This window comes from Phocoena sinus, chromosome 9, assembly GCF_008692025.1.
Source record: "Phocoena sinus isolate mPhoSin1 chromosome 9, mPhoSin1.pri, whole genome shotgun sequence".
NCBI classification, from domain to species: domain Eukaryota; kingdom Metazoa; phylum Chordata; class Mammalia; order Artiodactyla; family Phocoenidae; genus Phocoena; species Phocoena sinus.
The window spans coordinates 15,221,272-15,239,357 of NC_045771.1; the positions used below are offsets into that span (position 1 = coordinate 15,221,272).

The following is an 18,086-nucleotide window of genomic DNA, read 5'->3' on the forward strand; positions in this document are numbered from 1 at the left end:
ATACTAGTCAGCCATAAAAAAGGACAAAATTTTGCCATTGGCAGCATCATGGATGGACTTGGAAGGTATTATGCTAAGTGAAATAAGTCAGACAGAGAAAGACAAATACTGTATGACATCACTTATATGTGGAATCTAAAAAAATACAATGAACTAGTGAAAAAACAAAAAAGAAGCAGACTCACAGATACAGAGAACAAACTAGTGGTTACCACTTGGGGTGGGGGACAATATAGGGATAGGGAAGTGGGAGGTACAAACTACTGGGTGTAAGATAGTATTACAAGGATGTATTGTACAATACAGGGAATATAGCCAATATTTTGTAATAACTGTAAATGGAGAGTGACCTTTAAATATTGTATAAATAGGGCTTCCCTGGTGACGCAGTGGTTGGGAGTCCGCCTGCCGATGCGGGGGACACGGGTTCGTGTCCCGGTCCGGGAGGATCCCGCGTGCCGTGGAGCGGCTGAGCCCGTGGGCCATGGCCGCTGGGCCTGTGTGTCCGGAGCCTGTGCTCCGCGGCGGGAGGGGCCGCAGCAGTAAGGGGCCCGCGTACCAAAAAAAAAAAAAAAAATATATATATATATATATATAAAATAAATAAACATGCTTAAGCCTTTCCTATTCACAAAAAAATAAACAAGAAATATTCCTCAACTCCTATTTTTTTCTCCCCAGGTACTGCCTTATCCCTTTCCTCCCTCCCTTCAGAAGTAAACTTTTTTGTTTTGTTTTGTTTTTTAACAGAGTTGGTAAACTTTTCCATCTATATCTCTTTACCTCCCACCCACCCCAATATGGTTTTCCCTTCTATCTCTCTACCAAAATAGTTGTGGCCCGCGTGCCTAGAGCCCGTGCTCAACAAGAGAAGCCACTGCAATGAGAAGCCCATGCACGGCAACGAAGAGTAGCCCCCGCTCGCCGCAACTAGAGAAAGCCTGCACGCAGCAACAAAGACCCAATGCAGCCAAAAAAAAAAAAAATTCCTAAAGGTTTGTCCTAGGTGATCTCTACACTCTACTTTCCAAGAGTACAAGGGAAGGAAACAGAGGGAAGACAACAAGGAGACCAAAAAGGAAGGGTCAGAGAAGTGGGAGAACTTGAACAGCAAGTCTAGAAGATTGATGAGGACAGGAAGAAACGTAAATCAACATATACCAGTACAGAGACAGACAGACACTAAGAATCTCATGTGCTTTAGGCTCTCTTCCTGGTTATGCTTAATGCTGATATATGTAGTCAAGAGATCCCAGGGAGACTATTTATCCATAATCAAAGATCTTCTGGTAGTTCTTTGAGGAATAGGGTTGTTTTGCAACTTCAAAGAGAATTTGAAAAATGTTTTTAAAGACTAGATAAACATGCAAAAACACTGAGGCAATTCAGCTGATATTTATATGTTCACGTGTTGTTTTAAACACAAATATTTGAACATGCACCCTACATATATATTTATTATGTACATATGCTAAAGTACTAGTGTATCTTGTACATAGTAAATCACATAAATATATTTTTAAAGAATGAAATAAATGCTTTTAAATGTATTGCTAATCATGAAAGCTTCATACCATTACTGGCTAATAGTCCAAGATGTGATATACACTTATGGCACAGTTCATTAACATAGAGGATGTCAATCAATTTCAGAGAGTCTTCTTATTAATTTTGAAACTTTTAGGCCCAATTCTTGTTAGACCTAGTTAATCATTGCTGTCAACTTCACAATAAGACTGATGAAGAGCCTATGAAGGATCAGTTCTGCCATTTTATGCTGCTATGCTTGCAAAATTAGCATTATCTTTATCACAGCTGAATTACGAGACTTCAAAAATTCAAGTAATTTAAGCCTGGTGGGAAAAATCACAACTCCATCAACTCCACACACCTGATAAAATTAAACACAAAATGAGGCAGCAACGGTTACAAGCTTTCTATAGAACATGGATCTCCTTGCCTGCTAACCCACCATTGACTGCCTATTCAGGTATCAAGAATGCAAGTATCTATCCCCCTACAAAATACTGAAAAAGTCATTAAATATGAGCAGCCCTGATTTCTCTGGGCTCAGTTTTCTGTATCTTCCTAAACTGGGTAAGAACCAAGCCAACAGTACCCAACCTTGATTACAGACTTAAATGGAACTATCTCTATGCTTTTAATTAGAATTGGGATCACTTTATTTTAAAGAATTTATAATTTTTTTAATTGAATGAAGTATAGTTGATTTACAATGTTGTGTTAGTTTCAGGTATACACCAAAGTGATTCAGTTTTTTATATATATATATATAATATATATATATGTTCTTTTTCAGATTCTTTTCCATTATAGGTTATTACACGATACTGAGTATAGTTCCTTGTGCTATACAGTAGGACACTGTTGTTTATCTAGTTTACATATAGTAGTGTGTATGTGTTAATCCCAAACTCTTAATTTATCCCCCCACCTTCTCCCCCTTTCGTAACCATAAGTTTGTTTTCTATGTCTGTGAGTCTATTTCTGTTTTGTAAATAAGTTCATTTGTATCATTTTTTAGATTCCACATATCAGTGATATATGGTATTTGTCTTTCTCTGACTTAGTATGATAATCTCTAGGTCCATCCATGTTGCTGCAAATGGCATTATTTCATTCTTTTTTATGGTTGAGTAATATTCCATTGTATATACGTACCACATCTTCTTCATCCAGTCATCTGTCAATGGACACTTAGGTTGCTTCCATGTCTTGGCTATTGTAAATAGTGCTGCTATGAACATTGGGGTGCGTGTATCTTTTCAAATTAAGAGTTTTCGTCTTTTCCAGATACATGGCCAGGAGTGGGATTGCTGGATCATATGGTAAAACTCTATTTTTAGTTTTCTAAGGAACCTCCATACTGTTCTCTATAGTGGCTGTACCAATTTACATTTCCACCAACAGTATAAGAGGGCTCCCTTTTCTCCACACCCTCTCCAGCATTTATTATTTGTAGACTCTTTGATGATGGCCATTCTGACCAGTGTGAGGTGATTCCTCATGGTGGTTTTGATTTGCATTTCTCTGACAATTAGTTATGTTGAGCATCTTTTCGTGTGCCTGTTGGCCATCTGTATGTCTTCTTTGGAGAAATGTCTATTTAGATCTTCTGCCTATTTTTTGATCAGGTTGTTTGTTTTTTTGATATTGAGCTGTATGAGCTGTTTGTGTATTCTGGAAATTAATCCCTTGTTGGTCACATCATTTGCAAATATTTTCTCCCATTCTGTAGGTCGTCTTTTCATTTTGTTTACGGTTTCGTTTGCTGTGCAAAAGCTTTTAAGTTTAATTAGATCCCATTTGTTTATTTTTGCTTTTTTTCCATTACTCTAGCAGACAGATCCAAAATATACTGCTACGATTTATGTCAGAGTGTTCTGCCTATGTTTCCCTCTAGGAGTTTTATAGTATCCAGTCTTATGTTTAGGTCTTTAATCCATTTTGAGTTTATTTTTGTATATGACATTAGAGAATGTTCTAATTTCATTTTTTTACATGTAGCTGTACAGTTTTCCCAGCACCAATTATTGAAGAGACTTTTTCTCCACTGTATATTCTTGACTCTTTTGTGGAATATTAATTGACCATAGATATGTGGGGGGGATCATTTTTTATGGCTATTGCACATGTGCCCTACATCTTATAATTTAGGGACTTTCCAGACTGTTGAAACCGAGGGGCTTTTTTGAGTGGCATCCATATGGAACTTCTCTAGGAATGGAGATTAGACCCTAACTTCACTAGGGTCCTGGTAATGGCCTACCATGATCTTCAGTCTTTTGACAGTCATTTTAGTTAAAAACAGATGTGAAAATCCATAAACTTACTTATCCAAATTGTGTTACAATTTGTGGGAGAAAAAAAAACACAGCGGGGTCTGTAGTAGAGAAATCCCATCACCTCCAGGGCAGCTGTGTATAGTTTTGGTTTTGTTTTTTTCTTTTATGAGAAGATTTATTCCTAGTTCTAGGTCCCAATCTTCCAGGGCTCTAAGCACAATTAAACTTGGTGGGTAGGTGAGGGGAGACCCATTCAGATACAGCACAAGGGACTGCCTAATTTTAGAGGGCAAATGAGGATTATTCTCGTTCCATTTGCTAAATCATGTATTCCCTGGGGCTACACACGCCACACTTATTTCTAACTCACATAAAGTTAACTTTTGGACTTGCAGCAGCCCTGACTCCTCCCTCAGGATACTTTGTGTACAGTATGTGCAATGTAACCAGTTAACATGCTTATTCATGTGACCACAACAATCTACACATCAAGTACTTTCCAGCTTAATTTATGCAAATAAGTTCTAATGTTTTCCCTCACCTCACTAGAATTTTATTTCATAATGCAGCACACATCCCATTTTAGAGACTACTGGTCTAGTGCATACTTGAAAATGCACATAAAATTTGAGAAAGGGGTCAAGGTAACAGGAAGACACAAGAGATGTGTGTATCTAGGTGATAGTTTAAATTGGTGCGGTCTCTAAGAAAAATTAAAGGAACAAATCTAAGGATCTAAGAACCAAAGTTTGCTGATTACCCACATTTGAGTATATGAAAAAAGTGCAATGTGATTAAAAAATGGTCTTCGGACATCAACTTTTCACCAGGACAGAGTAACTAGTACCAAGACAAGCTTGCCTGACATGAATAACTATATGTAACTGGGAAGAATAAACTCAGGAAGTGAGCCCCTATAATATCTTGATTGTCTGCCTGGGAACTATATCCTGACCACGGTACAGGGAACTAGAGGCTCAGCAGAACACAGCTTAGGAGCCAGGGGAAATTTGGGGCTGTGAAACAGATAAGTACTGGAGAGAAGGGAACTGCACAGAGGAAGGGTGCCAGTAGTCTATGTAGGGTTTCTCCAAATTCTTGGCTGAAGGCTACCACTCATGTGCAGAGTGAGACTTACCAGAAGTCTACCAGAGAGCAGCTGCTAAGGGACTGAGAGAGGAGCAAAGATACTAGAGGCCCAGCAGGAACAAAAAGAAAATAAATAAAAAGATGGTAATCTTAAAGTGGACCATGCTAATAAATTACTTAAAATATAAATGAATTAAACAATTAAAAGCAAAATTTTACAACTTGGATAAAAAAGCAAGACACAACCATACACTATCTACAAGAGATACACTTTAAATATAAAGGTTAAAAATAAAAGGATGGAAAAATAAACAATTTAAACACAAAGATAAGAAAACTGGTAGCTATATTAATATAAGACAATGCATAGGTCATGAAACAGTAGTATGAATGATAGAGAACAACATTTCGTAGTGTTAAAAAGGGCAGGCAATTCATCAGTAAGACAAAGCTTCAAAATACTTATAGCAGAAACTAACTGGATTAAAGGAATAAAGAGAGAAATCAGCAATCATGATTGAAGATTTAAACATTCTTCTTTCTATAACTGATAGAACAAGCAGACAAAAACAAAAACAACAACAAAGGGACTTCCCTGGTGGTGCAGTGGTTAAGAATCTGCCTGCCAATGCAGGGGACATGGGTTCAAGTGCTGGTCCGGGAAGATCCCACATGCCGCAGAGCAACTAAGCCCATGCGCCACAACTACTGAGCCTGCGCTCTAGAGCCCGTGAACCACAACTACTGAGCCTGTGTGCCGCAGCTACTGAAGCCCATGCGCCTAGAGCCCGTGCTCTGCAACAAGCCACTGCAATGAGAAGCCACGCACCACAATGAAGAGTGGCCCCTGCTCGCTGCAACTAGAGAAAGCCTGCGCGCAGCAACAAAGACCCAATGCTGCCTAAAATAAATAAATACATTTAAAATATGTACAGCTTTAAAACAAACAAAAAACCAAACCTAGCAACAAAAACAATAAAAATATAATTTTTTTTAACAACACTATCAACCAACTTGACCTAATTGACATTTACAGAACACTACTCCCAACAACTGTAGAATTTAAATTCTTTAAGTGCACATTCACCAAAATAGATGATATGCTAGAATATAAAATGTCTCAATAAACTTCAAAAGATTTAAACCCTATAGAGCATTTTTTTTTACTACAATGAAATAAGCTATCTAGAAAATCCCCCATATGCCTATAAATTAACACACTTCTAAGCAACCCATTGGTCATAGAAGAAATCACAAGAGAAATTTAAAAAATTTTTTAATGGAATGTTAATAAAAACACAACACAAAATTTGTTTGAGGTGGCTAACACATGCTTAGAGAAAAAACTGTACCTTTAAAGCAGAGACAATAAATAAAATTAACAAAGCCAAAAGTTAGTTGATAAGCCCTTAGTAATAGTAACCAAGAAAAAGAATAAATATGAATTACATATAGAAACAAAAGAGGAGATATCATTCAACTCCTGAAAACACTACAAGGATAAGGGAATATTGTGAACAAACTCATGCCAGTAAATGTACAAACTAGCTGAATCATATAATTTTCTTCAAACAATTTACCAAAATGGATTTGAGAAGAAACAAAAAATCTGAGAGCCCTATCTCTATTAAAGACACTGAATTCCTAATCAAAACGTTCCCCGTAAAGAAAACTCCAAGTCCAGGTGGATTCACTGGTGAATTCTGTCAAGTATTTAAGGAGGCATTCATAGCAATTTTACAAAAACTCTTTCAGAAAATAGACATGGAGGGAACACCTCACACCACATTTTGAGGTATTACCTTGATAGCAAAATCAGATAAAAACACAAGGAAAGGGCTTCCCTGGTGGCGCAGTGGTTGAGAGTCCGCCTGCCGATACAGGGGATACGGGTTCGTGCCCCGGTCCAGGAATATCCCACATGCCGCGGAGCGGCTAGGCCCGTGAGCCATGGCCGCTGAGGCTGCGCATCTGGAGCCTGTGCTCCGCAACGGGAGAGGCCACAACAGTGAGAGGCCTGCGTACCACAAAACAAAACAAAAACAAACAAACAAAAAAAACCACAAGAGAACCATATCACCAATGTTCCCCATGAAGAAAAAAAAAAACACCCCCAAACCCCTTAAAGTGTTAGCAATTCAAATCCAGAAGTAAACAGAAAGGATAATACATCATGACCAAGTGGGGTATACACCAAGAATTCAAGACTGGTTTAACATCTGAAAATCAATGTAATTCACCACAGCAACAGAAGAAAAAAGAGAAAAACCATATAATCATTTTAATAGATACAGAAAATGCATTTGACCAAAATTTATCATTCATTCATGATTAAAAAAAAAAAACCTTCAGTACAGTTGGAATAGAAGGGAACCTCTTAATTTTGATAATGGGCATTTATAAAAAACAAACAAGCTAACATATTAGTGGTGAATGACTGAATGTTTTACCCCTAAGATCAGGAATAAGAAAAAGGATGTCATCTCTCATTTAATATTGAAATTAAACTTCTATTCAATATGCTACCAGAAGTCCTAGCTAGTGCAATAAGGGAAGAAAATGTCATAAATTATAAAGGATGAAAAGAAACAACTACCTGCAAGTAACATGATGGTCTATGTAGAAATTCCTAAGGAATCTACAAAAAACTACTAGATTTAATAATTGAATTTAGCAAGAGAGTAGCATACAATCAATATACAAAAGCCAATTGTATTTCAATATATTAGCAACAAGTAATTGGAAATGAAAAATTTTAAAACACCAATTTGAATATTGTTAAAGAACATTATCATAAAATATTTTAGAATAAACTTCACAAAAATTGCCCAAGACCACTATAAGAGTACTGAAATTAAAGATCTAAATAAATGGGAAATAAAACATGTTCATGGATAGGAACAGTCAATATCGTTAAGATCATTCTCCCCAAATTGATATCTAGATTCAATGCAATTCCAATCAAAATCATAGCAGACTTTTGTGTAGAAATTGATAATTCGATTCTAAAAACTTGTAAAGAAATGCAATGACTTTAAAGGGCCAAAACAATTTTGAAAAAGAACAAAATTGTCCAATTTCAAAATCTGCTTAAAAAGCTAAATTAAAAATAAAAAAACATTATTAGTACTGAACGAATAGATCAATAGAATAGAATAGAGAGTAGAGAAACAGAACCATACATATATGTTCAACTGACTTTTTACAAAAATGCCGAAAGTAATATAATGGGGAAGCACTTTCAAAAGTGCTTTTCAAAAAATGGTGCTTTAACATACGGTTAAAAACAAACCTCAACCCTTAACTAGCACAAAAATTACCCAAAATATATTACAGATCTAAATATAAAAGCTAAAACTATAAAAGTACTGAAAGAAAAGACAGGAGAAAAATCTAAGTAAACCTGGAGTAGGCACAGAATTGTTAGAACACGAAAATCACTAACCATAAAAGAAAAAGAAATTATAAACTAGATAAAATTTAAAACTTCAGCTTTTCAAAAGACACCATCAATAAGAAGGTATAGTCAGGGAGTTTAGGATGGACATGTACACACTGCTATATTTAAAATGGATAACCAACAAGGACCTACTGTACAGCACAGGGAACTCTTATAAATGTTATGTGGCAGCCTGGATGGGAGGGGAGTTTGGGGGAGAATGGATACGTGCATATGTATGGCTGAGTCCCTTTGCTGTGCACCTGAAACTATCACACTGTTAACTGACTATACTCCGAAATAAAATAGAAAGTTAAAAGAAAAAGAAAATGGGGCTCCCCTGGTGGCGCAGTGGTTGAGAGTCCGCCTGCTGATGCAGGGGACACGGGTTCGTGCCCCGGTCCGGGAAGATCCCACGTGCCGCGGAGCGGCTGGGCCCGTGAGCCATGGCCGCTGAGCCTGCGCGTCCGGAGCCTGTGCTCCACAACGGGAGAGGCCACAACAGTGAGAGGCCCGCGTACCGCCAAAAAAAAAAAAAAAAAAAAAAAAAAAAAAAAAAGAAAAAGAAAATGAGGGACTTCCCTGATGGCCCAGTGGTTAAAGACTCCACGCTTCCAATGCAGGGGGCACAGGTATGATCCCTGGTCGGGGAACTAAGATCCCACATGCCGCATGGTGCAGCAAAAAAACAAAAAAGAAAAAAAGAAGATGAACAAGCAAGCAAAAGGAGTGGAAGAAAATACCTGCAATATATGTATGTAGACAAGCGCCAGGAAACTGGACATATATAAAGAATTTTTACTTTTCAGTAACAGGCCAAATCACCTAGTTTTAAAAATCTACAAAAGCCTTAAACTGAAATTTTACCAAAAATAAGTAAGAATAGCCAATAAGCACAGGAAAAGATGCCCATTATTATTCATCGGGGAAATGAAAATTAAAATCATGAGATACCTCTTCAAACATGTTAGAACGGCTAAAATTAAAGACTAACACCACCCAAATTAGTGAGGACATTAACGCGAACTCTCATACACTGCTGGAGGGAATGCAAAATGGTACACCAGGGTAAACATACACTTATGACACAAACAAGGAATTCCAATTCTAAGTATTTATCCAAGGAAATGAAAACATATTGACATAACGACTTGTCTACAAATATTTATAACTGTTTTATTCATAACAACCCCAAACTGAAATCAATAGCAACTTCCATCAACAGGTGAATATTGTATACAGATCTTAAATCTTAAATCCTTTGTCATTATATATTGTACTCGAAACGTGATTAATACCTTTCTCCAAGAACCAAAAGAAATCAGCTCCCAGAATTGATAGTTGTATCTTACAGACTGCCAATTAATAAAGAGGACTGATGGACTCATATTTTACTCTCCCTTGACCCCTTTCAAAACCGTGCTCTCAGTATTCTTTAAAAATAGCTCTTAGAGCTTGCTACTCTTTGGCTGAACAGTACATCCACACTACAAAATACTGCACAATATTGTAACATTTCTCCAAGATCAGTTTGTCTCCTGACTTCATGTACCAATATGTACCTAAAGAAAATGTTTTCTAAGCTCTTCCCTCTTTCCTGGACATTACTGCATACTAAGAAAATGAAAGTCGGGACTGAGGTAGTAAACCAACTTTAGCTTGCGGTCACTCACCCTCATTCCTTCCAACTGGTAGCCTTACAAAAGTTTGAACCAATGTTCTCAATGGAGGCTTGGTGGCTAGTGTAATTGTGTCTAAGCATTTACAAATTATATGTTTGTTGCTATAAATTAGCTTTGTTTCTTCTTTAAAATAGTCAAACCATTATGTTGATTTTTGTAAAAAATACATGTTAGAAAAGACTTGCTTTCTATAAAGTTCATTTAGGATATAACAAAGGGAGCAGCAAACAGTACTTAATAGAAAGGGAAACTAGGTCTGATACTGTGGAGAACACTACACCTTGAATTTTTAATTTTCTAAAGAATCCTCTTTGATCAACTGTACTTTGGAATATAATACAGCTTGAGCTAAAAAAAACTCAAAACTCCCCCCAAAAAACTAGGGTTTATGATTATACTCTAGAACTCTAAAACTATGACATACTGGGCTCTCTGGGGTGAGAGGCCTAGAAATCTAGATTCTCAACAAGCATACCAGGTGATTCTAGTAGAGCTAAAATTTGAAAACCCCTATCTAAATCTAAAAGAGTATAATTGCAACACATGTGGCTTCAACAAAACTTGTTTTGTTTGGCCTACAGAACGGGTCTATATTGTGTGTGTGTGTGTGTGTGTGTGTGTGCGTGTGTTTTTAATTACTTGCCAATATCTAATACTAGAAAAACATGACATAAAATCCAGACTCCAGACTTCTCGTTAAAAAATAAATAAATAAAATATCCTCCAACCCTGGCCCTGCGCTATCACAGGACAATCTGCTGCAGCTAAGCACAGTTTGCTCCCCTTTCCTTTCACTCCCCACCATTCCCTATTATTTTACCCCAGGCTCACAGTTCTCCATCTCAATTACTTGCTTAGCTCCTGAAGGTACTGTAGTTTGACCTATGATGCCTGTACCCACAAGTTCATTAGGAGAATGAAGAACAGAGATAATCAAATGAACCCTATTTATTTACAGTTGATCCTTGAACAAGTTTGGGGTTAGGAGTGCTGACCCTTCCGCAGCTGAAATTTCAAATATAACTTACAGTCGGCCCTCCGTATCACCAGTTCCGCATCCTTGGATTCAACCCACCGCAAATCTTGTACTACTCTAGTATTTGCTATTGAAAAAAATCTGTGTATAAGTGCACCCTTGCAGTTCAAACTGTGTTGTTCAAGGGTCAAGTGTAGTTCTGAAATATATTGCCTAAACTTTTGTTACAGCTAGTATTAAAGTAAGTTTGCAAGGAGAGAGGAAGGGAGAAAATATTCAAGTTATTAAGACTCAGGATAGTATTTTTAATTTATTGAAGACAGCCCTAACTATTTTTTAGAGGTGTATGTGAAAGTATCATTTAACAAAGGCTTCTTCTTTCTTAGTATAAAAACAAAAACATTATCTTCCAATTTAAATGCTTTCCTGAACTCTTACTTACAATACAAACACAAAGGTAAAAAATATTTGGAGACTGGAACATTTTGAGAACTCTATATAATTGCAAACTTGCCTCAGAGTTGAGGATCAGAGCTTTTATTACCCACGTTCTCATTCATTCAGATCTAAATGTCATGGCCTGGCACACAATACATCTTAATTCTAGAATTATGCAAAATTTAGTTCCAAATTAGCTACTGGCCCATTTGATCATTTAAAATATAAATAAAAGAAACCCTTAAACGTGTCTAAAAATTAAGAACTAAAATTTAAGTTTCACCTGTACTAACTTTCCAACAGGTGGGCCATGGCAGAGCAAATCAGCGTGAAGGATCCGAGATGTTACCCTACTTGTAAGCTAACAAAGTAGCTTCCACGGATGCTGGTTGAAGACAGGAGACTTGTGGGTCAGATACAAAGGGCAGTTTGTTACTTCCAGTAATAATATAAGCCAAAGTGTCAACATTTTTGCACTGGTTTCCAGAGGCCCGGTTCCCACCTGGCAAGGTGAAGAGGGGCAGCTGATGCTTGCACAGGCAATGGGTTGTGTTGCAGAAGAGGAAACCTAAGCCTAGGGAACCCTCATCTTTTATGATGGGCAATAAGCATGCCTGCCTTTCACTCCAGAAGGTGACATCTATCTTTATTATACTGCACCACATGCATGGATATTCTTTGCTCTGGTGGAAGACACTATCTCTACCTTCCAAGGCTCTTCCTTATACAAACATCCTTTAAAAACAGAAACAAAGGGCAGTCAGTACCTCCCCTGGTAAGACCTGCAGAAACAGAGAAACCCACGGAAAACTGTCTCTCTCAACTAGACACTGTTCCTAACATATAATTAAATCAAGAATCTAACACTACAACCTATTTAAAAGCATCAATTTCATATGTTCTTTGACCTAGCTCAACTGTTTAATCTGCATTTTATCTCTAATTAAATCAACTAGTCCCTTTAAAAAAGGCAGTATATATTAAAAACGAATTATTTCCACTTTGTATTTTTTAAACGGAGGTGCTCAAATTTGCAATATAAACATTTAAAACCTCAATTATTCTACTAGAAACAATTTACTGTGCTTACTTTGTTTCAAACCTGTTAACGTTAGCAATGGGAACTACCTGTCAAAAGTCTCATTATACAGTAACAAACACCACAAAGAGAAGAGTAACTTCAACATTTCCAGCTGCTGTCCACAAAATACAAGAAAATGCGGCACCCCAAATCACTTTGTTCTGTTTCTCTTTACCATTTACTGTCTCAAAATAAAATCTCCGAAAGAGAAGGACAACAAAACACCGTCTCTTAGTTCCTTTGTCCCCATCGGAGAGGAGAGAACTGGGGGCTCATTAAGGTAAATAACCCAAAACATGCAAGACAAAAAATAGACGGCATCCGATCTGTAATCAATCATCAAAGAAAGTCACCATCACTTCATCTTTATCCCTCCCTCCCCCTCTCCAGCTCAAATAACATGGGTACATACGAGATGATTAGGATCACATGGACCTGGACAAAGCTTTGGGGAGGCAGAGGGCAGCGGTTAACTAGATGCAGTCGTCAAAGGACCCGAGATACTACAGCAGACTCCAACAGAGGTTTTCAAAAGTGCGGGTCGCATGGGCCATGCACCCGGGGGGAGAATGCTGGGGAGCAGCAGCAGCAGCGCGGCCAAGTCTACAGCGCCGGTGGAAGTTGCTCGCGGGGCGCGCGGTACGCCGCACAACGCGCGGGCCCTCCATGTCACCGCCGGCAGCACAGACCCTCCTCGCCCCTCCCCCGCCGCGCACCCCGGGCGGCGGCGACATGACAGCGGGTCGCTGCGCCGCTCCAGGGCGCCGGCCTGCCCAGGCTCTCCACCCACTACCGCGTCCGCACCCGCCTCTCACCTTGGGTAGCGAACGGCGAGGAGCCGCTGACCGGCGAGCCGGGGGCGGGGACGGGCGGCGGGGTCTCGGCCGAGCCCAGCATGGGGGCGGGCAGCATGAGGTAGCGCTGGGGCGCGGGCAGGCAGCGCTGGCAGAAGGAGTGCAGGCAGGGCAGCAGCTTGGGCGCCCGGCTCTGGATGTTCTGGTGGCACACGGCGCAAGTGTCCAACAGGTTGAGCCGGGCCGCCTCGCCTCCGCGCTCCGAGTCGGGGCCCTGCCGACTCTCGGCCTCGTTCTCCCCGCTCGGCGGAGCCGAGGGCCCCCCGGCGGCCGCCGCCGAAGCCGCCGCGGCCGCCGCCGCCGCCTTCTCTACAGCCACCTCCATTGTCCTGCCCCCGCCGCCGCCGGGAAAAGAGGAGCGGGTTCTCTGCCCGCCGCCACCCCCGACGACTTCCTTCTCCTCCTTCTCCTCCCAGGCCGCCCGGGTGACTCGTAGGAGAGGGAGGGAGTCCAGGGCCAAGGAAGCCTCCTCAGGCCCCGGGGATCCGCCTCCCGGGTGGCGCGGCCGGAAGAAGGGGATCTGTCAGTGGGGACTGCTCTTCGCACCGGAGAGGCTGCGCCCCGTCCGCTTCGCCAACCGCCGAGGTTCTCGTCAAATCCGCCCAGCCCGCCCTCGCCTCCCGGCCTTTCTCTCGGGCCCCAGGACCCACCTCAGGCCCCGCCCCCTCCCTCCCTCTCCCAGCAACCGAGGCGACTGCAAGGAGTGCGCCGCCCAATAGCCGCCGCGCCTGGTCGGGGGGCGGGGCGTGTGGAAGCCCGCGAGGCTCGGACGGCCGTTGCGAGAGGCTGGGAGGTGGGCGGTAGCTTGCCTAGCCCCGCCCACCGAGCTCCTGGAACCGCGGCCTCTGATTGGGCCTTTGTGTGTGTTTAGCTCCCCTAAAAAGATTAAGGGTTCATTTGTTAACGATCGACCACCTAATTCGGTCCGCTTGTGTTAGCTCCTCCTATGGGGCGGGGCTTCACTGTGTCGGCCCGACATTGTAAATTAAGTAACTGCTACGAAAAACTCACTTTACTACTGCAGACAGGGGTACTGTAGGAGGAATAAATATGGTGGGAGGGTAGAAGGATGACGAAGTGGAGAGAGTGAAAAGCAAAGGAAAGAATTTTGAAAAAAGGGAAAATGTTGTGTAGAAAAGATGTTGTGGAGGAGGCATGGATTTTGCCACCTGAATTTACTCATCTCTATGATGAATTGCGAGCATGAAGAGTAAGAGGGGAGGTTCTCTTGCAAGTCGGGAATTTTTAAAGGATTTCCCCAATGAAAAAGGTGAAATTAATTTTTAAAGTCAGTGATTTGCTTTTTAAGTAAATAAAAATGGTTTATTTTCCAAGGAGTTAATATATAAAGATTGTTTGAAAGTGTTTTATTGCATAAACATGGCATCATTACAAGAAATAGAAACAAATGTCAATACTGATAGCCAAATAATTCTAAAATATTCTTTTTCATCCCCCCAACCCCACCCCACACTTATATCAGAAGTTACACATATTTTCACTCTAAAAATGGCCAAAGGGGGCTTCCCTGGTGGCGCAGTGGTTGAGAGTCCACCTACCGATGTAGGGGACACGGGTTCGTGCCGGTCCGGGAAGATCCCACCTGCCGCGGAGCGGCTGGGCCCCTGAGCCGTGGCCGCTGGGCCTGCACGTCCGGAGCCTGTGCTCCGCAACGGGAGAGGCCACAACAGTGAGAGGCCCACGTACTGCAAAAAAAATATATATATATGGCCAAAGGGCAAACTCCAGACATCCTAGCTCTCCCTCGAGACCTTACCTTTCCCAAATTATTACTCTCCTAGCAGCCTCTTTCCCAAACAGATCCTTAAATCCAATTTCCATAGGCCTCCAGAGTGAAGTTTTCCTTCTTAATGATATTCAAGGGCTATTTATTTTGTATAGTAGTAGTTTTTAAACCTTAGTTTACATAAGAATCACCTGGCAAATTTACTTAGACGCTGATCCTTGGACCCCTCCCCATATTCAATTTTAGCAGCATCTCCTGATTGTGATGTGGATGGTCCAGGAACAGCTTTAGAGCAACAATTTTCTTATCCCACCTGTTACCCTCCAAATTTCATCCCCATACACCTCTCAAGCTGAAACTCCCACTACTTTATGCTCCAGCAATTTTAACTCTTCCCTGCTTTACACATGCTTTTCCCTTTGTTTTGAAATGCCCTTCCCTCTGTACCCTATGTTTTTGTAGCCGTACCTTGAAAATCTTCATATAGTAGGAAAGCAAATTCTGTATTAAAAGTAATGCTTTTAATATGCTAATAATTCATTGTAGAGGTGGTATACAGGATTCAAGCAGACTGAAAGACAAGTGCCTTGTATTCCTTCAGATGATGGCAGTGGAGAAGAAAAGAATGAGGTAAATTGGGGAGGCTTGTTTGGAGAGAATTCCATGCAATTTAATACAACCCAGTAGTTCAGTTTCTCAAATCATCATGGATAATTAGTTTTAGAGAAAACTATTTTCCATATTCTTAGACTTCCTAGTCTCATGTAATTAAAACAATCATGTTTTACTTTGTTCAAATATATATGGCTTCTGGGTTTTTTTAAGTCCAGAAAATGAATTTATTGTTTTAGGTTTTTTTTTTTTTTGGTACACGGGCCTCTCACTGATGTGGCCTCTCCCGTCGTGGAGCACAGGCTCCGGACGCGCAGGCTCAGCGGCCATGGCTCACGGGCCCAGCCGCTCCGCGGCATGTGGGATCTTCCCGGACCGGGGCACGAACCCGTGTCCCCTGCATTGGCAGGCGGACCCCCAACCACTGCGCCACCAGGGAAGTCCTAAGTTTTTTTTTTTTTTTTTTTTTTTTCCTAAGTTTTTTTAATCACAATTATCTTATCTATATATTGTCCTCCCAAATGTATTGCAAAAATATTTCACAGAGATCCACACTCTTATTCTTCCTTAATTACAGCTCTCTCTATTGCCCTCTCTTTTTCTATAATTCCTATGGCTCCCCACTGCATCCAAGGCTCTCCACGATTTCATCCCTGCCTGATAGCCTCATTCGATCTTCCTGCCTGATCCTCACTGCTTTCCCATACCCATTCTAAGCTTCAGCCTAAATGGATGGCTTGTCATTTTCTAAACTTCACCAGCACTACTTTTATCACCACTTCTGAGAGAGGAGATACAGGTTGCCTGTACTGGAAGAGAAGGGAGTCTGCAAGGAGAGCAAGAGCATTAGATGCTGGTGAGGATTTCTCACACCCACCCCTTAAACGGTAGCAATGGATGGAAATTCTTGAACTTCCAAGGAAGTTTAACAAAATTATTTTTGAGTAGAACTCTCAGAGGTTGTGACACCGGTCTGGACAAGATGAGTTTGAGATTACCCCTTCGCTCAATCTCCTATAGCTTTAAAGGAACAAAGTAAAGATTGCTGTCCCTTCAGTAGTAGTCCAAAGGCTTGGATGACTTGAGGCTTCATTGTTAGGACAAGGAGGATGCAGTGTGCAGGGACCAAAGACTGTCCTGCATTACTTCAGCGGCTTCCGGAGAGATGTCAGCAGTCAAGAACCAATGGAGGCAAGGCACATTCTATGTATGCCACCGTAAACCAAGGATGCCCAAGGACCCAGTGTCTCTCCCACATATGCCATGGCCCTATTACGGCCTCGGATCTTCAAATTGGCCCTAGATAGAAGGGAGAATGAATATTGTATTGACTGACTTAAAATCTGAAATGATGACCAAAACCAAAATAGAAACAAAACCTAAAGTACCTGAGAATATGACTAGATTAAGTTTCCTGCTATCAGAAAAATGTTAAATTCCGTTATTTTTAAAAAAATGTTTATAGGGAATTCCCTGGCAGTCCAGTGGTTAGGACTCTGCACTCTCACTGCTGAGGGCTGGGTTCGATCCCTGCTTGGAGAACTAAGATTCCACAAGCCACAAGGTGAGGCCAAAATAAAATAAATAAATATTTTTTTAATTAAAATAGTTTATAGTCTGCATACTACTTGGTGATGCAGTAAAGAGTTAACTCAGTGAGGGTGGGTTATACAATCATCCTACATATTCCACAGAAAGAACTGGCCCTTGAATAACTCCTGGGAGATGATCTCTGAACTGTTACCTTACCTAATAAGAGTATGTTTAAGCTTGAAGTTTTGAGCCACACTCTATCAGTTTGATCTGATACTTACAAGGCTAACAATGGTTTTTGCATACCTGAGGCCCTGGGCCATGCTGTGTCAGTTTGACCTCTGAGGGGCTGGAGACTAAGTAGTTAAGATCAATCACACAGGTGCTGCGTGGCTTCACAACTTACCCCCAATTAAAATCCTGGATATCAGGGCTTGAGTGAATTTCCCTGGTTAGCAACATTTTGCATTTGTTATTATGTAGTTGATTGGAGAATTAAGGCTATTTGTGGGATGCCACTGGGAGAGGACATTTGGAATCTGGTTCCTGGTTTCTCCTGGACTTTGCCTATGCACCTTTCCCCTTTGCTGATTCTAAGCTGTATCCTTTTGCTGTAATAAACTGTAACTGGGAGTATAGAAACTTTCTGAATCTTGTGAGTCCTTCCAGCAAATCACTGAAACTGAGGGTGGTCTTGTGGACACCCAACACAAAAGGCATGTTATTTCTCCTACTAGATTATAATTCCTCGAGGCTAAGAACCATTTCTACTCTTCTGTATTCCTTTAATATCTCACATATTTCATGGAGGCCAAAAATCTAGAGCTTG

The 18,086-nt window shown here is 40.7% G+C and overlaps 1 protein-coding gene across 2 annotated transcripts in view; it reads right to left on the bottom strand.

Annotated features, from left to right (window-relative positions):
* TRIM24 (tripartite motif containing 24) overlaps nt 1-13,963 on the bottom strand; it is a 94,379-nt gene extending 80,416 nt beyond the window's left edge. For both annotated transcript variants that reach the window (XM_032643299.1, XM_032643297.1), the window contains exon 1: nt 13,327-13,963. In XM_032643299.1, the coding sequence (XP_032499190.1) occupies nt 13,327-13,690 (364 nt within the window). In that variant the 5' untranslated portion in view covers nt 13,691-13,963. The remainder of the gene's footprint in view (nt 1-13,326) is intronic.
* Nucleotides 13,964-18,086: the final 4,123 nt, after the last annotated feature.